Below are 26380 nucleotides of genomic sequence, written 5' to 3' on the forward strand. Positions count from 1 at the left end.
GGTGTTAGCACTGCTAACATTAGCCATGTTCTGTTCTCCTCCTTTGCATCATTGCAGTCAGAGCTGATTTACAGAAAGTTTTTACTTGAGACTACTGGGCTGAATGCAATTATACTTGCATCAATCTGATGGGGGAATTATTGGCCTAGGAACATCACTAGCTGCTCCTATGTAGACCACCCAGTTAGGGGGCATTTTGTGGATAATATGATCGAGAAGAAAACTCAGCAGGATTCAAAAACTCACACATAGGTACAACGTGTAGAAGTATGTGTATGTGAGTGTGTTTGACTCACTTAAAGACGGCGTTATCGGGGTAGTTTGTGTAGCCCACAGCATTGGCCCCTCTCAGCAGCATCTGGAAGGGGACGTTGGGGATCAAAGCTCTGAGCTCCTGAAGTCTCTTCCATGGACACTCTGACAGGAAGCGCATGGCCACATCAAAGGTAGCACCTACACAAACACAGAAAGAGAAGGGTGGTTTATTTCAGCTGTCATCTCCAGACTCATCTATCATCCTGACTTTGATCTCAATATAGACACACAGAAGCCAATATTTCAAACTCAGATGTCCCATATTGACTGTAACACACACTAATGGATGCTCAAATAAAATCTCATGATACTTGCACATTCATTGTTTGCTTTAACACTTTTGTTTTCTTCTAAAGTCACTTTAAAATCTCAGAAATGTTTCAGTGGAGGCGGTAAAAAAGGGATAGCAATCTCTCATTTCCCTTTCTGGGGGGAGTAGATTAGCGGATCTCATACCCGTTTATCATATCAGCCAGAAATATTGAAGCCTCCAGTGGTTTTCTGCTGATCCAACAGTGCCATCATTAAATTTCATTCTGGGAGCACTCGTACATTTGGACACGGGGAGAATACAAAGCACAGCTGCTTGTTCCCTACTCTTGGAGGAGGCAGGAAACCCCCAGAAAAACTGTGTTCTTTATCAATATTTTATTCTCTTCTGATTTCTATTTTAGCCCATGTCAGCTTTTTTTCTCACTGGTGAGAGTGGAAAAGACTTCAAGCAATGTTATCTGATGTTAAACACATTAGGATTAATTTTTTCAAGCACGTGACTCAGAATGGTGAGGGAGGCAGAATCCCGCATGAATTCCTCTGCCTCTGTAATAGTTTGATAACAGGAATGAAGACTGGCAGCTGGTCGCCCATATTAGAACATTAGACACAGACACTGCGGGATTCACTGCTTCTTTTTGGGGAGAAAAGCAGCCTCCAATCTGTCATGAAAATGAGCTAAATTAAATCAGAGGAAAAGAAGATGGAAAGAAGCCTTTTACGCAACGCCCACGATTGCCAGCACTGTATTCAACCCTCCATGTAATGTTTAAAGACGGAGACGGCGAAAAAAGACTCACTGTCTCCTAGAATAGGTGGGTAGGAAACAGCTTCTGTAAATATGAGATGTAAAAGTACATTTCAGCCAAAACTCAACAAGAAAACAGTCTGTATGACCTTGTATTGGCATTCTCTTTACATGGGAAAATGAAATACATCTCTATTTCATGCTGTTGCTACCAGGCCTGCCCACAGAACTGGCTGGGCCCCTGACAAACCCCTGAGACTGGGCCTCCCCAGTAATGATTTCTTGATGGTATCAATGTAAGGGTGCTGGATCAGTAACCCTGATTATAGTGTGCACCCTGGCTAACAGTTAAATCATTCTAAAGCTGAAGAAAGTGTTGAGCTATGATTAGGTTCAGATGTTAAAACTATTTATTTGTGCCACTTGTGAGCCTTTTTAACCACTTTTCCACCCACTTTGACACGTTTAAGTTGCCAATTTTTGTCCACTTGTCACACTTTTTGCCCGTGTTGCCTCTTTTAACCCATTTTTCCCACTTTAAATCCATTCTGCATTTTATAATCCAGCCCTTTAAACCCAAATTGCAAACTGAAACCCATCTTTTGCCACTTTTAACCCATTTTGACAGTTCAATCTAATTTCACAGCCTTTTCTGCCACTTAGAAACAATTTTTGATGCCTTTTGACCCCTTTTCATCACTATTTCCACTAATTTTTGGCACTTCTTCCTCTTTTGCCACTTTTTTGGGGCTTTTTTGCTGTTGTGTCACTAAAAAAAAACCTTTTTTTCCAGTTTAAAATCCAAATTTCACATTTTTTCCCACTCTTTTAGATATTTTTGGCTATTTATGCCCCAATCGCCAAATCGATTCCATTTTGCCAACTTGTATCACTACTGCTGTCATTTTCTGCCTCTTTTTGCCTCTGTTGACACTTTTTTTTTGCCATTCTTAACCCCTGTTTCAACACTCTTTATGCCCATTTTGGCCATTTTTGTTTTTCATTACCTTTAATGTCCATATCTGCCACCTCTTTTTGACTTCTGTTGCCACCTTGAACCCATTCTTTTCACTTAAAATCCAATTCCACCACTTTTTCTGACCCTTTCTGCCACTTTCATACCATTTTGACACTTTCTAGTCTCATTTCAACAACTTTCATACCAATTTTGTACACTTTGAAGCCGTTTTTGCCACTTTTAACCCCTTTTCTTTACTAATTCTAATATTTTCTTTACTTTCTGGCTCTTTTTGCCTCTGTTGACACATTTTTGCAACTCTTAACCCCTGTTTACCACTTTTTATGCCCATCTTACCACTTTTATTTTTTACTATCTGTTTCTATTAGGTTTTGCCACTTTGGGCCCATTTGTGCTACTCGTGACTTCTTTTAACCACTTTCCACCCATTTTAACCATTTTTATTCCCAATTTTGGCGATTGTGTTTCCTTAAACCCATTTTTTTCCACTTTAACCCAATTTTACAATTTTAAAATCCAACTCCACCACTTTTTTCAGACCTTTTTTGCCAATTGTAACCCTTTTCTCACAGAGCCTGTGAAGACCAAAAAGGATCGTGAGCTGGACATCATTTACAGCAGTGACGAGGAGAGGGTTTATCATTCATTTTTGTAATCATTATTTTTATAGATTATACGTCAGTCTTCTTCTTCGCCTGCCTTCCAGGTAGATTTCAGGACCATTTACGACATTTTCTGCCCCTTTTTTGGTACTCTGTTGACACATTCTCTCCACTCTTAACCCCTTTCACCCACTTTCATGCCCGTCTTTGCCACTACTTTTTTTTTTACTTCTTGTTACCTCCATTTTTGCCACTTAAAACCCATGTTTGCCGCTTGTGAGCCCTTTGAACCGCTTTTCCACCCGTTTTAACTACTGTTTTGTGGCACCTTCATCCACTTTTTGAACTTCCCCATTGTTTCTTCTTTTAAGCCATGTTTTCCACTTTAAACCAATTTTCTAAATCAATTTTTCCCTCTGTTGTTGCCACTCTTAACCCAGTTTTGCCACTTTTTGCCCATTTTGTGCTATTTTTTCACATTGATTTAATATTTTTCCCTTAAAGTTTTCTCAGTTTTGTTTTCTTTTTCTCTGGCATCCTGACATTTTTGCACATTATGGCCTACTTATGAAGTCTTACTTTTCAAATGGTTTATTTCAGTGTGTTACCCACATCATTAACATTACAAAAGAAAGGTAAATCTGTTTTAAGAAGAGGGGTTTACATTTTGAAGAAGGGTACATACTGCAGCAATATTACATTTATTATAACTTTATTTGTTGCTTTGATAAGAGTGGTTGTTATACATGTAGAAAAAAAAGAAATCTAGTTATCACAGCTTAATTTTACAATGGACCATGATTTTGCAGACCTCCATGGGCCATGTCCCCTTTGGCTCAGCCTGGCAATGCTCTCCCCTTGATCTTCCCTTATGGGCAGCATTCCTTGCTACAAAGAATGCCTGAGACAAATAAAAATGATTCACATCTGTAATTTGAATCACTGAGTTACAGAAACACACATGCATATTTCAGCACTTATCAGCATTTTTCCCTTAAGTGTGCAATTATTGCCCAGATGCATCAGACAGTTTATCCTGCCTGATCAATTTTTATGTAATCTGTGATGCACTTTATGGCTCTCAACTGGTTGATTTGCAACTCTCACGCTTGTGTGTGCACTGCCTGTGGCTCAATTTCCCTCAAACATGCAAAAGTTCTCTGAGTCACTGATTACAGAAGTGCAAGGCTGAAGAAAATGCTCATACCACAACGATCATGTCCTGTAATTAACAATCTGCTGCTTTGCCATCTGATAAATGTGCCCATTGTGAAACACATACAGGGAACCGTATAGATACTTTATGTGACCCAATTCAAATTACTGTATGTTCCACGGTGTAGGGAGGAGAGCTATATCAGGAAGGGACTTAATCCTCAAAGGCCTTTCACTGGCTTAATCTCTTCAATGATTCATTCTGCCTCTAAGCAGCAGAAACATGTGAAAGCAATACTCCCTATCTTAGATCCCCCTGTGTAAAAAAGAGATTCCTGCATAGGGACAATATGTCGGTGAAACATCGCTCAATACTCATGTGGTCATCTCCCTTTAGTGATTTATTTGGTTCTAAGTGATTTAAGCCCAGCAAAGTGTGAAATTCTCTATCTGCAATCACTTTGCAATAAAAGCATTGTATAGGGACCTGTTATCAAAAAAGGCATGCTGGTTATTCCTCCTGGGGTCTTAAAGTGATTTATGAGGGACTCTTTAAAAGTATAGTTATAGGCCAACACTGTGGGACAGTGTGTGCTACCGTTGAACTTTTCCTGCAGCATGTTAGTCTAATTTGTGTTTTGCACCTTAAATCAATACAAGGCAGGAGCATGGCTCCCATGTAGTAAATAAGACAACTTTGGGTTTTAAAGCTGAGTAAATGAAGGATGGTGACAGTGGGGATGGAAACGAAGCATATAATAACCAATATTACAAGACACACAGCCAAAGACTACAGGAACCCGCCATTAGAGAGACACTTGAATGATTTTCACTTGAAGAATACCCCTCAAGAGTAGACCTTTTAGACAATCAGCCTTATGTTACTCTGGAATAACCTGATGACATCTCATCCTGTGTGTTTCAGCTTGAAACTTTAAAGTAAAAAAGTCTTTATGAAGGGAAAATGCTTTGAAAGACGCCTTCAGCATACTCTTTAAATAATATACTCATTTTCATCCCCTTGCAGCTCACCTGCTGTAAGAATAAGTGAAATTGTAAAATCTGAAAAAGTAGGGCAAGTGCCTTACGGAGTCAAAAGGGTCTACAACATTCAAAGTCTGGGTTGGGATTCACAGTTGGGTTGTGGGAGATTTTTGCTGGGCTACCAAATGACTTTTCAGAATTTCGTTGCCAGTCTTTAATGGGACATGTGTGCAGTACACATTACTGCCATATGGGGGAGCTCCACCCCATAACACTCACCATAATCAAACACAAAACAAGGCTCTACCAGCTAATGATGGCAAAAGAGCTAAATTCACAGTTATTGATGCTTGGTTAACACTTGGTTAGTGTTAATTTCGACGACTAAAACTAACTAAAATGTTCGTCAACTACCTTTTTATTCCCATGAGAAAAACTAGACTAAGACCAACCAAAAACAGATCTGTGATGACTGAAACTGACAAAAAGTAAGTTAAGTTTTCATCAAGATGACTAAAACTTGACCAAAATTTAATTTACTTTTTGTCAGACATTAAAAATCCATGACATTTTTTCCACTGTGGAAAATGCATCTGTATCTTTTCTGCCTCTCAGCTGTAGAAAGCATGGACACCAGGTTTGGCAGAATTCACTATCATGATTTGGTACCAGATTTTGGCAAAAGAATAAATGCTTTGACTAGAAGAAAAAAAAACTAAAATGTAGGGACTTTTTATGGACTAAAACTAGACTAAAAGGTTTTTGAGTTTTTGTCCACTAAAACTATAAGAGCACAAATGACTAAAATGTGACTAAAACTAACAGGCTTTAATCTAAAGACTAAGACTGAGACTAAAATCAAAAATAGCTGAGTACATGCCGATTTTTAAAACGTTCTCAGAAGGAAACCATTCTCCACATGTGTACTATGTGTCTCTGTCACTGCACAGAAACAAACAGTCTTTCAAACCAGCTTGAAACAGATAAATTCTGTTTTAAAACCCAATGTTTAAACCTGTAAACAATGAAAATGTTGCTTTTTCAGTTCAAACAGTGACTGTGCAAAACTGGTGACTTTCAATTCAGTGTGCCTCTGGCTGTTTGTTGTAGTTCAGTTTTTTTTATTAAATACATATTTAATGAGCATTTTTTCACATAATAATGAAAACTAAACAAAGAGACAGTCACAAGGACCCCTGCAAAGACAACATTTACAAACACAGTCGGCCGAAAGTCACCAGTTAATACAGATTCTAATTAAATCAATACACAAGGAAAGTTGTGTCCATGCATAGAAGAAAATGTTGTAAAAAGAAACTGCAGACAGTATCTTCTGACCATCAGTCATCAGTCTGAGCTCATCTGATGTCACTATTGGTTATCAATATGGAGCTCAGAGAAAGTTCAGGCAGGACTGCTGTTTCTACTCATTCATTATTCACCACTTGTTCATATCTCTCCCTCTCTTCCCGCTCTGGTGATCAGCTGATTATGGGTGTTCTCTCTCTTGAGTAACAAGCAAATCAGCTTCTGCCACAACCTCGTTTGACCAATCATCACACACCTGTTATATTTTAAATCTGTACTTCTCTCCTTCACAGTCAGCCTGTCCTTTCAGTGTGGACACTGCAACCCACCTCCACCCCAGCCACCTCCACTCAGATCATCAGCATCCAGTCCAGATCCTCACAGGTCTTCTGATCATCTCATCCTGCATATCTCAGCCTCCTCCTCCTCCAAAGCACCTCATTGGTCCCTGGTCTAGCTTCTCAGAAGTCTGCTCCTCATCTGATCCTGCATCTTTCATCAACACCAACACCAGTGTCTAGACTCCAAAAGGTCATGATGGAGTTTCATCTGGTGTGTCCACTAGAGGTATCCTCCAGTAACACCTGCCAGGTATAGGCAAGTTAATATACAGTTACACCCATGATGCATATGCAAACACAAGGGGAAACAGGAAGTTTATCTGCGGTCTAAGAAGACAGACGAATGGGTGGGTGGGGGGCAGACAACTGAAGCAAAGTAAGAAAAAAATAAAACACTGTAGATAAGTAGGAATAATAGTGTGCTATAAAAACTAACCTTCTGGAAAAAAGGGTTATGCATTCTCTAATACATTTTCATTCCAATTCAATATTTACTCTGCCAGCTGCTATAAGCAATTGACCACGACATTTAAAGTTAATGTATAATTTAAGCGGGAATGCATGGCTACTTTATTCCATTATAATTGAAATCTGTACATACTCTACTGTAAATGTAGATGCTATTTGTAGCAAGTAATTGCAAAAATATTCTATACGGCCTTCGAGCTCCCCAGTGGTTATCCTGTGTGGTCCTCTTGCTGCTACTTAAAGCCCTGGTTTAGTGAAAGAGTACTTTTAGTTGCATTATTTAAAGACAGAAGCTGTTTTTTTTTAACTTAAACCACATCATGGATCTCAGCGTCCAGCCTCTGCTGCTTCCACACTGACGAGTAAAGTGCTTCAAAGAAATTCTTAAAGGGAAAAAGACTGCAGCAGCTGGATGTATTAGCAAAGGTGAAGAGGCTGAGTGCAAGGATGTGGTGGGCGAGCCATCTCCAGTTCAGTGTGACAAAGGTGAAGGATCTGGATGTGGATCTGAGGATGGCGGAGGCGACAGTGAACCCTGTTTCCCTTCAGAGGGTCAGTGCAGACATTGTGAAAGATTACAAGTTCTTGGAGTGTACTTTGACAGTAAACTTGACTGATCCAAGAATGACTGATCCCCTTGAGAGATAATAAAGTATTCCTGATTCTGATTCTACTTCTGTAAAGGGAAATGCATAAGAAAAAGAGAAGAAATTACACTCAGTAAAAGAAATGACATCTATGTTTAGCAAAAAAAGAGAAAGTCCTGCAGAGGCATTTATCACAGTTTGTGAAAGAGAAGACAGTCAGCCGTTACCCAGAGAGACTGCAGCAGTAGAAGAACTATCAGTGAGGCTGTCTTCAAAAAAGACTGTTAAATGTTAAAAGGGCATTCATGTCCACTAATTAAAGCACTTTCTTCTTTCAGCTTTGTTTTAAACAGTATAATGAGACATACAGGGACAAGTTCGGAACCTGTTCAATTTCCTCAAGAGTGACGGTTTGAGTTCAACTCAGGATTTCCCACAGTCTTCAAAGACTTTTATAGACTGTAACTGTTCAATAGAGCTTTGAATCCATGTTTTCTATATCTGGTGAGCCTCATTATGATAAAAACTGGAGATAGTTGGGCAGTGTCCAAGTCGTTTCTACAGAATTGCTTCTTCGATGCTTTTCTTCTGATGACATTTTTTACGTGTCTCAGCATGAGATACAGTGCCTATTACAAGTTTTCACCCGCTTAGATGTTTTACCCTGTTATTGATTTTATAAATCAATCATGGTCAACAGAATTTGGCTTTTATGACAAAAAATTACAAAAACCTCTTTAAAGTCAAGATGAAAACACATTTCTTCACCGAAATGTTGATTAAATACCAATAGGTAATCTAAAATAAGTGCTCTGTCAGATTGCACATGGTTTGGTGTGAACAGCCCTTTTCAAGTCCAGCCATAAATTCTCCAATGGATTGAGGTCTGGACTTTGACTCAGCCACTCCAGAACATTCACCTTGTCTTTAAACCATTTCTGTGTAGCTTACCCTGTATGCTTCGGGTCAATATCTTGCTGAAAAATAAATCTTCTTCCAAGCTGTAGTTCTCCTGCAGACTGAATAAGATTGTCCACCAGGATTTTCCTATATTTTGCTGCTTTATTTTACCCTCTGCCTTTCCAGGCATTCCAGAGCTGGCAGCTGAGAAGCATCCCCACAGCATGATATTGCCACCACCATGTTTCATAGTGGGACTGGTGTGTTTTCAGTGATGTGCAGTGTCTGCCAAACTTAGCATCTTGTCTGATGGCCAAAAAGCACCATTTTGGTCTAATCAGAGCTTTCTTCCACTTGACCATGGACTCTCTTGCATCACTTTTGACTAACTGTAGTCGAGATTCAATCTGAGTTTCTCTAATAGTGGCTTTCACTTTGCCACCTGGGCAACAGTTGTTGTACGCAGAGTCTATTCTACCTCAGCTGCTGAAGCTCGTATCTCCCTCAGAGTAGTCCCAGGTGTCTTGTGCCATATTCCTTCCACTTCTTGATGATGAATTTAACTGAACTCTGGGGGATGTTCAGTGCCTTGGAACTTTTTTGTATCCATCATCTGACTTACACTTTTCAGTAACCTTTTCTCTGAGGGGCTTGGTGTGTTCTTTTGTCTGCATGGTGTAATGGTAGCAATGAATACTGACACATTAGTAACTGGGCCTTCCTTCACTGTATTCAGGTGATCCTGATTTCACATATTTAGAGACTTCTAGCACCAAGTGGCTGGACCTCTGTTTAATTAGGTTAGGCAATTTAAAGGGGGTGAATATTTATGCAAGCACTTATTTTGCATTACATACTGTTTTTAATTGACATTACTTTGTAGAATTTTTTTCTTCACTTTTACATTAAAGAGGGTTTTTTGGGGCTTTTTTTCTGACAAAAATCCAATTTATATTAACCATGATTGATGTATAAAATCAATCAAAGAGTAAACAAAGCAGGGGTGACACATTTTTATAGGCACTGCAAACAGGATGTTGCTTCTTATTATCTGCTGTAAGTTTGTATTGTTAAAGAAAAATCCATCCAAACCTGTACATTTATTAAAAATAAACACTTTAATTGTGTTTAACAAAGATTGTAGGTCGTGCTCAGCTACAGAACTTAAGCATGAGCATCCCCATGGGGGGTTTGGAACAAACAGTGTTCGCTATAAAAATAAAAAGTCATAACACTGAATCCTTTTATGAGAAAGAAAAGTTGAAACAGCCAACTGAAATGAACCTTTACTGTCATGTTTACAAGATACAGTGGCAAAAGGCTTGCTAGAAGGTTTAACACTGTTTTTAAAATGCTTTGTTGTTGGTGCTTATAAATAGTCAAATTAAAATCCAGCTATTAATATGCAAAGGGGGATTATTATTATACAGTAAACTATTAAAGTCTCAGGAAGCTTTCAGGGGCATATCTCTGTCTAGAATTTATTGTGCCTTAAGGTGTTTAAATAATTATGAGAAAGCACTATTCTGTTTTCTGTGACTCATAATCAAATCATGCAGGAACTACTGATGCCTCAAGAGGATCCACCAGCATCTTCCATTTCTGTCTGGTGATTCACAAGCTCTCCACAACTTCTCCTAACTAAGACGGACAATCTCAGCTCATAATATCAGCCCCATTACAGAAGCATTATGTCAGGAGACGTTGAAACTTCCCTGACTCATGCTTTACATTTGATTTCAGTGATGTACTCTTGCTGCTGCCGTTTAAATGGAGGAGAGATGAGAACACATTCACTTTCTCTGACTCTATGAAGACAGAAGACTGTTTAAACTTCAGGGGCTTTCATTGACAGAAGATTTCAGAGCTGACTCCCACTGCAGTTCAAACATCAGTGCTTTATGAGGGAGTTTAGCGGGAAGACACAAAGAAAGATGTATCTGCTTTTCTATTGCTGTTTTATCATGCATTCAGTTCAGAGGCCAGATTAATCTACAGTGTTTACTTGGAGATTTAGCTGCAGCAAATACCCAATTTAACAGTCTTAACTTCAGTGCAATTATATCCTATAGTGAGAATATTCAGCTGGAAAAGGCAGAATATAGCCATGATTTTACTTTTTTCCTCAAAAACACAAATATACAGTTTTAGCCCGATTCTTGCTGAAAGCGTTTGTAATCTTTCCTTCTTGAGCTAATTACAACCCAGCCATAGTGCAGTTTCTTTCTCCAGTTTTAACACTTCAATAGAACGAGGGTTTCGGCTGTCAAAAAAATGCTCAGTCCCAGCTTAAATAACAGGAAACTCTCAGTAATGTTTAATCATTAAGTGCTCTCAAAGTATGCTTCCTTTTACCACTGCAGAACATTTGCATTCACAGAACATTGTTGTTTTTAAACCATTTCTGTGCAGCTTTCGCTGTGAGCTTCGGGTCATAGTCTTGCAGGAAGATAAATCCTTTCCCAAGTTGTAGTTCTCTTGCAGACTGAATATGATAGTCCTCCATTATAATCTTATATTTTGCCTGATTCATGTTAACCTCTACCTTTACAAGCCCTCCAGGGCTCCCAAGAAGCATCCCCACTATCTGCTCTGATGTGTCCAAATTGGATGTGCATTTATAAAAAAAAAATGATTAGGAGAAATATAATGGTGTCAGGGCTCTTGAGACAAAAAAATAAAGAGGAGCCATTAATTTCTAAGAAAAAGCCTACATTTTTTTGTAAAAAATTTTAATATTTGAGATTGCAATGTTGTATATTTACAAGAAAACAAACTCAAAATTTCAGAGTTTAAAAGTCCTAAATGTTGACACTGGAAACTCATGAATAAGTTTTTTTGCATCAGAAATTATCAACAGTGTAAAGAGCCAGAAACATTGACCATGAAACTTTGAAGTTGTTTACTATAAATGGCTCTAGGATTGAAAGAGTCACTGAGTATAAGTACCTTGGCGTGTGGATTGATGAGGATTGAACATTCAAATACCATGTACACACCCTTGTCACTACAATGTGACAAAAGATTGGTTTTCTGTACAGAAACAAATCCAGCTTTTCTTTATTTTGTAGAAAGAGAGTTGTTGAAGCTGTGTTGTTATCTGTTATTGATTATGGTGATGTGATTCACAGACATGCTGCAGCTTCAGCTCTAAAGCCTTTGGACAGTGTGTATCATTCTGCTCTTAGATTTATTACTGCTGATGGGTACAGAACTCATCATTGTGTTCTGTATGAGAAGGTTGGTTGACCTTCCCTAGAAGAAAGGTGCAACAAACACTGGTTTTTATATATCTTTAAGGCCCTTGTTGGAAAATTACCACCTTACATCTCAACTTTGTTAGAGTGGAATGCTGGTAGCTACACGACTCGCTCTGCTGATTTGTTACTTTTTAAAGTTCCTCGAGCTTGTACTGAACTTGGTAAAACAGCTTTTTCCTTTGATGCCCCAAGCTCATGGAACGTCCTTCAACAAACTCTAAAAATTAACGTTCTTCCCTCTCTTTCTGAGTTCAGGACTTTGATTTCTATCTGTGTTTCACATTGCAACTGCTTTACCTGATTTCAATTCATCTACCGTTGTCACTGTTGATGTTTTTGTTCACAGTGATTGTTTCTATATACTGTACTTTGTTTAATTATGCTGTGGTTTTAATGTGCCTGTAATCTCGATGACATTGAACCACTGCCATAACTTGTACTTTTCAATAACATTTTCTCTGGGTTGCTTGGAGTGTTCTTTTGTCTTCATGGTGTAATGGTAGCCAGGAATACTGATTAACCAGTGATTGGACCTTCCAGACACAGGTGTCTTTTTACTACGATCACTGCACTCATGCGATTATTTCACTCACCCATAAAGCTTTGACAGGTGAAGAACCTGGGCAACAGTTGTTGTATGCAGTCATGGAGATTTAGCTGCAGCAAATACCCAATTTAACAGACTTAACTTCAGTGCAATTATATATCCTATAGTGAGAATATTCTGCTGGAAAAGGGGGAATATAGTGATGGCTTTCCTTTCTTTTTTTCCTCACAGGACAAAATCACCATTTAAGCCAAATCCTTGCTAAAAATGTTTGTAATCTTTCCTTCTTGAGCTAATTACAACCCACCCATAATGCAGTTTCTCTCCCCAACTTTAACACTTCAATAGAACGAGGGTTTAGACTTTCAAAAGAATGCTCAGTCCCAGCTTAGATAACAGGAAACTCTCAGTAATGTTTAATCATTAAATGCTCTCAAAGTATGCTTTCTTTTTTTGCTGAGTTTCTCAAGCAGACAGAGCCAAGAGAAATGGTCTGGAAACCTTATTTAGAAGGCCCAGAGTTCACTCTTTTATCACTTACACATAAAGACATGTCTTCATTTCCCAGTAGGCTGTGTGTAAACCCCAAGAGACACAACAGCAGAGGGGCAGAATTCTCAGAAGTACAGCCACTCACAAGGTTGTGTGATGCATGACTATACAAGACGGTAAACAACATTTTAATTTGAATGTCTTTAATTCTTCACACATAGCACTACAGCATTTGTGTCACTTAATCAAAGCACGTTTCCTCCTCAGAACAGGTTCATACAGTAATGATTCCTTGGTACCTATTCAGTAGCTTCCTCCATAGTAAGAATCAGGGTTCACAGCAAGTTTTAAGTGGCTCTTCAAAGGTTTACCTTTAATGTAACTCCTCAAACATGAATTAGCTGGAATCATTTTCTGGTCAGTCTCATAATCACGTCTCCATATACGTGGAAGAGGGGAAGTGTTCTCTATTGAAATCCCTCTTTGCTGGTTTACTTTTGCTTTAACCTTTATAGCTGTTCAAACATGAGATGAGGAATCAGCTGCTTAACGTGAGGTCTGCTCAGAGCGCTCTCCCCTGTAATGAAATATAATGCTTTCCTCTTACTGGTACACAATGGTCGACTACTGGGAGGAATTTAATCTCAGAGAGGGGTTTACAGCACCATCGAGGTTTCGCTGGATGCTCTTTCTCCTGTTTTCACATTTTCCAGACGTTCAACCATGTAAGCCTGTCTGAGACAGAGACCCTTTTAACTTTAGGCTTTGGTTGTTTACGCCAATGATCCACTCAAAGCACGGATATAAGCCTAGCAGTTTACCATAATTGAGCGTTAAATTAAACGTTTCAACCTCTCCAGATTCACAGGGCACATCTCGTCCACAAATGTTTTTGTGTTTAGCGTTTGATTGTTCACATGGATTAAATGAATTTATTCTTTGATACCACTGCATAACAATTGCCTTTCATAGCACCATTATCAACAAGTGTTCATAATTGGCCTTGTTGTCAACTGTTCAAACATGAGGCACATATTTTCATTCTCAGGCCAATTTTCGGAGTAATTGCATATTATACAGGGGCACTATTTGACCGTTCATGCACCAACAAGTTTCAATAATGCATGATTTTCTCTATTCATTGAAGAGCAGGCAAAAAGTACAGCCATTATCTTTGGAGGGAAGTTGCTGAAGGCTGACTCCAGGGAGAGGTGATGCAGGAGTGAGATATAGTTTTCAATGGCACCTGATTTTCACAGCTCGGATGAGGCAAACAAAGAAAAGCAATCACTCTCATCAATGAAACATGAAACGGATCTACCGCGAGAGTGAGGGAGGGAATAGAAAGTACAGGCATGGCTGTACAGACAAATTAAAACAGAGGGGCAAAAACACAAAAGGTTTAATTAACGTGATAGCCATCAGAAGAGGGGAAATTCATTTCTTTTTAACATGACTGCTTTAATGAGATCACCTATTAGAGGTTTGTTCACGGTTATCATGATTCTGAGGAGTTCAGAATGGGGGAGCAGATTTAGATAATTGGGTATCTATAAAACTGAAAGCATTTGTGTCTAATTTATTGAATATACAGTCCGTTGCATATATGTTAGGCATGTTAGGTGCTAAGGATTCACAGTAGCGCCCCACATCAGGGCTGGAAGGGGGGGTGGGGGCAGAGTCAAGCTTGTTAAGCTTGACGACATCTCTTTAATCTCCTGGTTATACTCCTGGAGACCACCGGCAGTTTTCAGGCCCTTGGGACATCCACAGAACAACCAGGGGCTTGTAGTAACACTATTACCTGCCCAAATGGTACCCTAGGCCAGTGTTTCCCAACCATCATTCCTTGGATGGAGAATTGTGCCAGAAAACAGTGAATTTAATTCCCAACTTTTCTCTTTCTGCTCTGGCCATAGTTTACCCTAAGATCAAGGGGAAGGCTAATTTCTGCAGTGCTCGTCTATTTTTCACTTGAACCAGATGGAGCAGAGACAAACATCTTACCTGCTGAAAGTGTGTTTTAATCCATGTCTCACTTGTCTTAGTCCTGGATGACTAAAAGAAGTGAGCTGTGGCTTTGTCTCTCTCAAAGCAGCAACAGTCCAATCCTTCCTGTCTGTTAGTGTCTCTATGCTAAAGTTCAGTAAAGCATCTGATGATAGACATGTTCTATTCCTGTCAAGTTTATCACAATAAAGGCCTCCAATGCCAATCATCATCAAAGGCTTTTTTTTTTTATGAAGAGCATATTTAGGAAATTGTATTTTTTCAGCCGCAACTTAACAACAAAGATGTCTTATAAAAAGAGACATCTCTTCACATAACACAGAAAATTAGATATTTCTTGTAAGTTGGTGTGGCTCCAGCTCATTCAACTGACACACCCACATGATCCGAGAGCAGATTCTCCTGTCCCATTTTCATGATTTTTAAGCTTGATTTTCTAAAAACTTAGAGATTTTTTTCATGTCTGAAATTTGTCCTGGTGGTCCAAACCACAGTGGCCTTTCATACAACAAACATAAAATACAGATTTTTTAATCACTTTACAGGAACTTTAAGCCCCAATGCAGTCTGTGCTTTGTATGCAAAAATACTACAAAGTTAACCAGTAGTTAAATGAAGGAGATGGTTAGCTTAGCTTAGCATTTCTTCTCCACCAACCTGAATTCCTCTGTATAAAAGCTGAAGCATAAAACACTGAAAAGTAATCATATCCACTATTTTTTTTTTTTTTTAACTCATTAAGACATTAAATACATTCAGAATTTAAAAACTCACCTCCCCAGTTCTCCAGGCTGAAAAGGTTGCTGAAGTTGTGACTGACGAATGGTGAGATCTTCTTAAGGTCGTGGGTGCGAACCCTTGTTGCCAAGAGTGACTGATGGGCATCCCTGAAGGTGGTGTCCATTAGCAGCAGGCCTTGGTGGCTGCGGATAGCCTTAGCGAACCCCTCAGGACCATCACGCAGCAACACATCACGAAAACCAACAGGAGGGTCGCCTAAAGGAGGGGGAGAGAAATGGAGTTAAAAGAAAGGTTCAAGTAGTGAATAATAAAACAAAAAAGCTAAGGGAAGTAAAGCTGATTCATTGTAATATATGGGATAAAGCAGTTTATAAAATCAATATTAGAGGCTAGAAGAAAGTTTAAAAACCAAAGTTTGACTGCAGGTATATTAATGACCTTAAATCTAGCTTTAATAAGGGATTTCTAATTGTTCTAGTCAGTGGATAAAACATGAGGGAGGCTATATTTATCCAATCAGAAGTGTGTATTGACTTTAGACTCTGCCAAAGAGTCTAGCAAGAAATTAATTCCACAAGTATAACAAGATGCCAAGCAAGCAGGTAAACTGATGTTATTCACACAGTGTTTGCTCTCAAGTTGTGTTGTTAACAAGTGCGGGGCTTGTCATAACTTCAGCTAATGAGGTGGTCGCCATCTCCTCTCATTGTTGCTACCGTCGCCCTCAGCTCATCTCGATCAACTATAGCAAGGAATCAGCTCAGCAGCAGCTGGCTTATTAGACACACCACCCACCGACTTGTGGAAATGGATTTCTACTGCTGACAGTGACTCATATGTGCAATGGTTTCTATATGGAGTAAGTAGCTACAGTTCAGTGAAACAAGAAAACCAGCTTGGTGTTTATGGTTCACACCTGAGGACAAACTGATTCTACAATGGCTGCTATTCCACTTTTTATGCACCTCGTTTTGTCCCAGAATTATCTTTTTTCTGGTTTAAGGTCCCAAAAGTCTTACAATACCATATCCACAGATGGACCAAAATGACTTATAAGTCTTGCTTTAGAAGTTCATATTCTACATAATATTAATGCTTTATACAGTATTTGCATGTCAGATATCAGTCCTGACCAACTAGACTCTGATGTCTGAATAACCCAAGCCAAAGAATAAGCAAATGACAATAGGCTTAGAAAAGAGGAGTTTAAAAGTAAGTAACCCACACATTTGAGAGGAGGCTTGCAAACACTAAAAGATCTAAATGGTATATGATTGTTCTCTATGTCTTGTCCAGAGGGAGGAATGCATTTCAGTACTGCAAAAGTGATCTCATACTTATCTAATGTCGAGGTAGCTATGAACAAAATAGACCCTGACATGGTGAAACATTCTGCTTATTATTGGCAATGAGGAAAAATCAAGAGCTTAAGGTTTAAAAAGTGTAAATGAGGTATGATGTAGACAAAAGGTGAATGCAATCTTTCAGAGAGAGCTCAGGATAAAATGTACTCTTCATGTTCAAGTATCTCTTGGCAGAAGTGCACTGGCTTTCTTTAGCACTGAAAGATTATGGTATTTCTGAATTGCTTGAATTGTCTACTAGAAAACCTGCTGACTGAGTTGTCGAAGTACTCACAACTTCATCCAGACTCAAATCAATAAACATCTGTACATTTTAAGTGCCCCATGAGTGTGCAATTAAGACTGGATTGGTACTCACACATTAATACTGACCATGTCCAAAACAAGGATTGCACTCTGGTTTCTAGGAAAGGATGAATAAAGTATTGTTGTCTGAAAACTCAAGTGGAGCCAACAACCATGCTTAAGGTGGAAAGTGTAGTCAGGAACAAATGTACCCCAGGCTTTCAGAAATTTTATAAAATCTGTACGAATATGGTCAAAAATCCAAGTATCAGCCTGGAGAGATGTAAGATGAAAGACGGTTGCATTAATGGACCTTTGTTACAGCTAGGGATGTGTGTGGTTAATCGTTAAAACGGTTAAATTAATTAATCAATTTTGCCAGCACGGGATTTACGATTTATGAGCTACCCACCATTTTTATAAACACAAGCTTGAAATCTGAGTCTGCTATACTCTTTTAAACTGTAACGAATCTCCCGCCACTAGAGGCCGCTGCAGTTCCAGTTAATGGCCACTGCCTTCCTGTCTGGCACTTCACAGATGTAAACATGAGAAGCTTAGTGGTGGATTAGCAGTTAGCGTGTAGCAGGAACAGTGCGGTATGATAGTTTTTTAAAGTGGTAAAGGGAAATAAAGTGCTGTGGCTGTCGAGGGTTAAACTCACGTATAACTTCCACCTGAAGTGAAAACGAGGCCACACATCAAAGCACGACAATCTGCAAAGAAGAACGGAGGCTGGCAGTGCTAGCTTGTAATGTTAGCCTTGCTGTAGAATATACCAGGCTAATGTCACACCCACTGATACTATGACCCAGTGAGGAATTCCTCACTACACCACCAGGGACAGTGGAGGTCCTCAGTCTTATTATTTTGGGGGTCATGGCTGAAATGTCTAGGAACCCCTGGAGTAATTTATGAATGGATGACCTTTTCTCGAGATGAAGGTTGCCTGAATAGAAATCCCCAAGTACATCTTTAATCTGCAGTTGATAATGGTAAAAACCTCAAAGAGCTATCTAAACCAGTGGTTCCCAACCTGGTTCCCCCAAAGATCTCAGGGTGGGTCGACTATGATTCTGTCAAAATTAGATGTCCATACATATTATTTAAACTATGAACAGAAACATAATGTACGAAGGCATATTAGGGCTATCCCAAATGATGATAAAGGAAATCCTTTCATTTTTGAGAAAAATGTTAACACTTTTTTTTACTTTATTGTTGTTTATTTACAATAAACCAAACTCAGAATTTCTGAGATCAAAAAGTTGTACATTTGCAAGGAAAAACTAGAAATTTCAATGTTTAAAAAGTTTTGACATGATAAACTCAAAATTTCAAGTTTCTAGAGTCATAAATTTATGACATCATAAAGTCCTACATTTATGAGAAACCAAACTGAAAGCAGTGGCTGGAAATCTCCAGTTTACAGAAATGTGTCTTCTGAGACCAGATGATCAGTCTGGCCTAAAATTACAAGTATTTCCTTACTGATCAGTCCCAGTAAAAAGCATCATTTGGCCATGCTCTCAACTGAAAGACTTATGCAAGAAAAACAGCTTCATCTGGTCAGATTTTTCCCCTGTTTTTGACTTTATAATATGGAAAGATTTTACAGATCTGTTATTTTTTCTATTTTTCAAAATGTCTCTATTACACCATCGAAATAATGGATATCTTAGTCATAGATATAATTTATAGGACTATAAATACCTCCCATGTAATAAATCCACTGCAATCTATCCAATGAAATAGATATTTTTGTCTGAAGTGATGGGAACTCAGCATATTCATGGACCCATGCCATTAGCAAGGCTCCAAATTAGACTAATGAAAGCTAACAAATTTATTAGAATCCAGTGGAGTAACATCCAGTAAATGTGTTTCAGACACCTGGCAGGAAACCGTCCCTCAGGATGATGACTCTAGGACATGCTGGCATAAGATGAATGCTTCTGGTTAGCTTACAAGAATGTAATGGCTTACACACAATCAAAACATACTGTCAGTGATAAAAGTCTCCACAGGGATGACTCCTACCAAATCTACTGAATCCCAAAGATAAACACTAGTATCATCAGATGGTAACAGGTAAACACTTATCTCCTGTAGTGCCTCTGTCGACCGAACACAACCAGAGGCATTTAACACACTGGATGTGGAACTTTTTCTTGCAGCACTGTGTACAATCATCAATCAATTAGACTAGTTAATGAGCTACTATCTGCCTGCTTACTTGTCCTGCTATCCCCCCTCTCTCTTTCCTCTCCTCACTCTTTGTGTAGTTGAGTATTGGCTCTTAACCTTTTATTGTTGTGCCACATCCCTGAAAACAAATGATCTCTGCTATAATTGTCTCCAAGGCACAGGCAAAATGAACTCCACGCACACTGATATAGAAACATTGGTCCACATATGCGCACGCACGAAATGAGCTCACACAGGTTTAATGAGCTCTGTCACATCACAGCACGGCAGCAAATAGATACCGACACTCTGAACTTATCAAGAAGTGAGTATAATACTACTGACTAGGGACTATACAGTGCAGGCAAAATATACAGGGCAATGATTTATAGTCAAAGTTTTCCTTCAATTTTTCATCTTCATGCAGTCCTGCAAACTTGTTTTACAAGTGGTGCTGTTTTCCAAACGTATGTCTCAATGCAAGAGAGAAAATGAGGGCACTTGTATTGGGACTACAGCAGCTAAACAATGGCCTATGCATGTGACAGTTTCCTAGAGAAGGGTAGTCAGAGTTTGAATAGATTTGTGTATCATTGTATCGTGCAAAGAAGACACATAGAGTAGTAAAGAAGTCCCATGTGGTTAGCAGTTGCTGTGCTTGACAATTGACCCACTTAAATGTACACACACCCTCCTCTGTGCTGAAAGCACCTCTGTCCCACTCCCCAGCTTCTTTGCACTCACTTCTCTCCTGCTTTTCCCAGGCTGATATCTCTTCATACCTCTTTCCTTGACATTTTACACTCATCTGGTCCTCTCTCAAGTTCTTCTCCTCCAGCTCCAGCGGATTATATGACTTAGCTGAGACAACGCCAGTGCTCAGAGGTATTTCCTTTATTTGCAATCTGTGTAGGCGATAATCTCCAGTAATAACCGCTCGCCTTGTCGCTGTCCTGAGCTGACATCTTTTTTCCAAGACGACGTTTAATCATCTGGGATCTTTGGGAATCATTTAATTGGAAGATCCTAGTGGGACTCCTAATTAGTGGTTGATTTAAGTCAGGTGTGATGAACAGTAAATCAATCCAACTGGTGAGTGTGTTGCTTTGACTTTTAAGACCAATGTAGGGGCTGACTTTGCATCAGGTGCCACATTGCTCCTTAGATCTAACTACTAAAAATGGTGGTGTGTCTGTCCTTCTGTTTGTCTGTGTCAATTTGCACACAATGCCGTTGCTCCTATTGCTCCAATACCGCTCAGAAGACTTCTGGGATGTTCTGATTCCAAACTGGTGCCATAAAATAATCATAACTACATACAGATTTTCAATAAAACCCTAAACTGTCATTATTCAGGGACTTCCCCCGTGCTATGAGATGACTGTGGAGAGTTATTGCATTTAGTGCCAAGCATTAAGTTATATGCAAATTGTGGGTGATTACATGGCAGAACTGAAAAAACTGGTGCAGGACTGTGACTTTGGTGATTTCACTGACAATGATAATGAGAGACTGTTTGATCCATGGCATAAATGAAAACAGGATACAGCAGAGGCTGCTGTTAGAGGACGGACTGACTTTTGAAAAAGCACTCAAGTCTGCATAAGCAATGGAGGCAGCAAACAGAGACATTGTGGATTTACATGGCATGACAGAACCTGGTAAATGGAACAGAGTGGCGGGGTTGGTGAATAAGGTCAGCGACACAAGACCAAAGCCCCAGCTAAACATTAGAAAATGCGACAGATGCGGTGGAGAACACCACCTGGCCAAAGAGTGAAGGTTTCCTCATGGAAAATGTCACAACTGTGAAAGAGTGGTACACATAGAAAGAGCCTGCAGAAACAAAACATGGGGTAAAGAAAATACCTCAGAGTTTAAGGGGTAGAAAAGAAAGTATGGAAAGAGAGCTAATTTCATATAAGAGGGAAGGTCTTCACACACAGGGTCCATCATTTTCCAGTGTGTTTTTTCAGATCCGTAATCCAAAGAACTTCACACTCTCAAACCTTGCACACCAAGTCTGTTGCGTTTTATTTGTATTCACTGGGAAAATTTGTGAACTGTGGCAAATTGTTTTGTAATGCAAGCCTGTGGCTAATGTCAAGGAGGGTATTTTACAAGTTATTATGTGACAGCCAAACACTCATGCTTTGCTCAGTGCAGGGTTAAGCTCGGAACATATGGTGGCCATAAAGTTCCAGAATAAAGGACAACTATAGTTCCAGTGGAATATGAAAGCTGATGTTCGTTGCTACAGTAGCGGAAGGCTCATGGTCCTCTGCCGGAAAAAGCTGGAGAGTCTTTGCACCAAGTGAAGGAGTTCAAGTATCGAGGTCTTGTTAACAAGTGAGGGTAGAACTTTTGCATCATTGTGGTGAAGAGGGAGCTGAGCCAGAAGGCAAAGCTTTTGATTTACAGGTCGATCTATGTTCCAAACCTCACCTATGGTGATGAACTCTGGGCAATGACTGATTGTGAGATTGTTGATACAAGTCGAAATGGGATTCCTCAGGAGGGTGTCTGGGCTCAGATTTAGAGGTAGGGTGAGGAGCTGCGACATCTGGAAGGATCTTGAAGTAGTGTTAGTGCTCCTTCATGTCAAAAGGAGCCAGTTGAGGTGGTTCGGGCCTCTGAACAGGATGCCTCCTGGGCACCTCCTGGGAAGAGACCCAAAATTCACTGGCGGGATTATATATCCCATCTGGCCTGGAAGTGCCTTGGAATCCCCCAGGAGGAACTGGAAAATGTTGCTGGGGAGAGGTATGTCTGGGTTGACCCCAGATAAACGGTGGAAGATGGATGGATGGAAGGCTTAGGAACCAGTCTAGTTCCAATAACTCTGACACACCATAGATATTTCCTTCCTACACTGCAGCTAAAGTTTCAGAGTTTCTATTAAATCTATTTATGTCTTTCTTTTTACCACAACTGCTATACTACAGCTTGCCAGCATTTGAATGGCAGGTCTTTTTTTGGACCATAATTTGTTTTCCTTCCCAGTTATATACGAGCTGTGAAAGGTACAACTGACAAAAATGTTCTTAAAGCAAAGAACAAAGACATGGAAGGAAAAAATGACTTTAAAAAAGTCCAAGGCACCTCCAGGTTTCAGGCAGTCAATTTTCACGACTCTCTATAAAGCTTTGGACCAAAACAAACATATAAAATAATGCAAAGGGGCAAAAAGAAGTCCTTTCTGTTTGAAGGTGGCTATGAAATAATCAAAAAAACAAAAGCAGATGGGAGGAGAAGGAATATATAAATAGAAAATATTAGGACAGAAAGTGCATATGTGCACAGCTTTTGCATATGGTGTCCCAAACTACCCTTGTATTTTATTACTTGGAATGGAAATACAGCTCAAAACTGTGGGAGGAAATAGCCTGTCATTTTTATTGTACGACCCTCCTCAGACATCTGGTGATTAACCTCTAGACGTCCTCCACTGACATTAATTGGAACAAGGTGTACTTTTACACTGATGAGTGTTTTAGCCTACAAATCCTAATTAGAAAATAATGATCTGTGAGTGTTTAACAGGTTCTGTCTTCACATCTCAGGCAGGCTTTTAGGAATACTTCCTCCCTTTACAGCAGGGAACCCCTGCAGAATATTTTCCCCTAAATTCTTTATCCTTATCTGCAGATTGGTTATTTTGAGATATGACAATGTCATTGTGATCTCTGCCGTCCCACAGTAATATCTACCTTCTCTGTCCTCCTCATGCACCTATCTCCATCAATTTTATCTCCCCATATCTCCCTACCTGCCACCGTGTCACCCTGACTGTTTCCTCTACATTTAGAGATAATACACCTCCCAAACTCTGTGCCTTTTTCCTGACCCCTTTCTCCGACGATGCCCTGTCCCTCCCTCCACAGAGTGTGATAATACAGGCCTAATCCCTCTCTTCTCTCAATCCCTCCGTTGAATGAGAGAACGGATATAAGCACATTACAAATCTCATTACCAGGCTTTAGGTATGCCTCTGTGCGTGCCTGTGCTGCATACAACTACTTCATCTCCTGCATACAGTAGGTAAGTTGGGGTATGTATACAAAAGGCAGTACCTGCTCGGTTTCCTGTGCCAGTTTTTGCAGAAATCTGTGACTTTAAAGTGTAAATGCATTAGTGTGTGTTTGTTATCTCTTGATACAAGGGGTGTGCAACAATAGCTTTCACACAAGATTTGCATAAGCACTTTAGCGGCTGGTAACACACAGTCTGACGTACACAGATTATTCTTTCTTATTGTATTTCACTCTGCCACAGTCTGCGAGACTTTAAGATGTCAGATTTGATTAGTAATGCCTGATTATGATTCATATTATTCACAATATTTTGTTATAAATTCATATTTACCGGGCACGCAGGGGAATGAAGCGAGGCAGAACGGGTGGTTGATAAACTTGTCAGATTGATACAACCTTGTCTGTTTTGTTGCTGTCAAAAGGAGCAGCTGCATAAATTCAAGCTTTACAGAAAAAACAGAGAGCTGTGGAATAGGACAGAAGTTTACCCTCATAAACCTGCAGGGACAGGCTGCAATGTCAAGTCAAACAAGAGCATTTACTGCGTGTTTTTAAGCTTTTATTACAACCTTATTAATAGTTGAACTGAGCAAGACTCATCATAGTTTTATAGATGAGTATCTAATCAATATTTCAGCCAGATCTTAACCTTTCAAAATCCACCAACACACTCTAGTTAGCTTTTGGAGTGACAAAAACCTAGACAGCTCAACACTAGAGACTCTAAGTGGCTCAACAAGCTCATCAAAGAGCCCAGTTTGGCTGCTGGCATTTCCTGCAAGACTCCAGGGGTGCTAGTGCAGCGCAGGGTGAGCATCACAGAACTCCTGCCTTCACAAACAATGAGCTGTAGTCTCTCCTCCCTGTACTCACAGCTCAGCAGAGCACTCTGGGCCAAAACCCTTTTCCTCCCTGATAGCTAAACTGAGCCATTTAGGAAGGCCTCTCCGCCTACAGCTATCAGACTGTTCGACAGCCCATTTGTCATTCGCTGGGTGCTTTTATCCAAAGTGCCCTACAGATCCACAAGTGTTTACATTTTTAGCATGGTTGCCTCAAGGGATGTGGTACCGCTAACCCTTGCAGTGGGAGCGCCTTGCTAAATTAGTCTAAATGTAATAAATGCAGTAAGGATGATGGATCATAAAATTATTACAGCAAAAGTCGATTGCATTTTCTAGTGATGCGACATTCTTTTTAATAGGTTAAATGTTGGATTCGATTATCACTTGCTGCTCTTGTTGACACCTTGCCTTACATGCAGGACTGCACAATGAATCCTTTTTTTTCATTAGTGCTGATGAGTAAAACAACCTTGAATGCTTTTAGCTGGATTAAATGTATTGAGACTGTTGAATGAAGCATCTTTACCAAGTTATTATTGGTGAAAGAAATATGTGAGTGATGCCTGCAGACATTGAATAATGATTGTCAGAGGCACATTTGATTGACATACCCATGGTGACTGGAGGGATGACAGGGTCTGTGGAGGAAGGCTTTGCCTTGACTGGGATGGGTGTGGTTGGTCCATTCACCATCACATGACCTGGGGACACAATAGAGAATGAAAATCAGATGCAGTCAATGGTAGTACGGAAACGGCAGAATTGAGAACAGCATAAGTTTAATGCTTATATCCAGCTTATAGTGCTGCAACCCTCCTCCACCCCAGCTTCTCCTTAATGCTATATCTGACTTAATCAGTGTCATTCTGTTGTCACTGATGCCTGCTCTGCTCTTGTTTTTTTTCTTTTTTTTTTTTTGCTACTTATCTCCCTGCTTTATGATTTCCTTGTTGGCATAGGAAGAGTTTGTGATGTTCTTGCCCCTGAGGAAGAGCACTGGGATCTCAGAACATAAATCACCAAACAAAAATGTGACCAGTATTTTAATGATCATATAAAGTAAATAGAGTTAGTTCAATCATGCTATAGGGTGCTGCCATCATTGAGATCATCTGATCTCACACAAGCCCTTATAAGCTGACCGCAAGTTGTTTCGCTCTGAGCACACTATTGGCTAATTGCATGTATTATTTGCACTGCACTTGCCTTGCTGTGCTCTGCGGCTCTCTCTGCAAGCTGCTCTTGCAACCCTCCTCCACCCCAGCTCCTCCTTCATTATGCTTCTGACTTAATCAGTGTCACTGTGTTTTCACTGATGCCTGCTCTGCTCTAGGATTTTTCTGCTTCTCTCCCTTCCTTATGCTGTCCTTTTTGGGCAAGTGAACGGATGTTTAGAGCTTCACTGTGCACCACAGTGTTGAACTTTTACAAGCTTTATATGACAAAGAAACAGGTGAGACACAATGCTTAATAAATAGCTTAAGGTTCAGAGGGTTGAATGTGTGTATACGAATTTATGTGCCATTTCCACACTGACCTAGGTAGTGCAGTAGCTTCTGGGCTCTGTTCTGTGTTGGCTTGAGGTTGAACAGGTCTGGGTTCTCGTCGATAAACTGGGTGTCCACGGTGGAGTGGAGGAACTGGTGGTTGGAGAACACATTCTGGAGGAATGGGATGTTGGTCTAGAGATGAAGAAAAACAGAGGAAATTTGTAATCTGCTGCTTCTTTAGAAGGTTTAAACAGCACAGGGTAAACACAAGCAGAAGAAAATTAAAGAAGCAAAAGAACGATTAAAGCAATCACTTAGCTTGAGCCCTACTCTGCCAGTGAGTCACTTGAAAGAAAAGAAAGTGGCTCTTTAGCAGAAAACATTTCACTTTAGAGCTTGGTATTAAACAGTCTTTTGTGCAAGTGAACACAAAGCTTACCTGCTGGTTTCCAAACACAAACACTG

At 39.7% G+C, this 26380-nt stretch overlaps 1 protein-coding gene across 5 annotated transcripts in view; it reads right to left on the minus strand.

Annotated features, from left to right (window-relative positions):
* The window catches only part of LOC121504157 (pyruvate carboxylase, mitochondrial-like), a 465432-nt gene that overhangs the window by 77022 nt on the left and 362030 nt on the right, over window positions 1–26380 (minus strand). For all 5 annotated transcript variants that reach the window (XM_041778797.1, XM_041778795.1, XM_041778796.1 and 2 more), the window contains exons 13-16: window positions 25963–26107; window positions 25037–25126; window positions 15744–15965; window positions 297–453 (exon numbers count right to left, since the gene is read on the minus strand). In XM_041778797.1, coding sequence (XP_041634731.1) covers window positions 297–453; window positions 15744–15965; window positions 25037–25126; window positions 25963–26107 — 614 coding nt within the window. The remainder of the gene's footprint in view (window positions 1–296; window positions 454–15743; window positions 15966–25036; window positions 25127–25962; window positions 26108–26380) is intronic.

The sequence above is a fragment of the Cheilinus undulatus genome, linkage group 22 (assembly GCF_018320785.1).
Source record: "Cheilinus undulatus linkage group 22, ASM1832078v1, whole genome shotgun sequence".
Taxonomy (NCBI): Eukaryota; Metazoa; Chordata; class Actinopteri; order Labriformes; family Labridae; genus Cheilinus; species Cheilinus undulatus.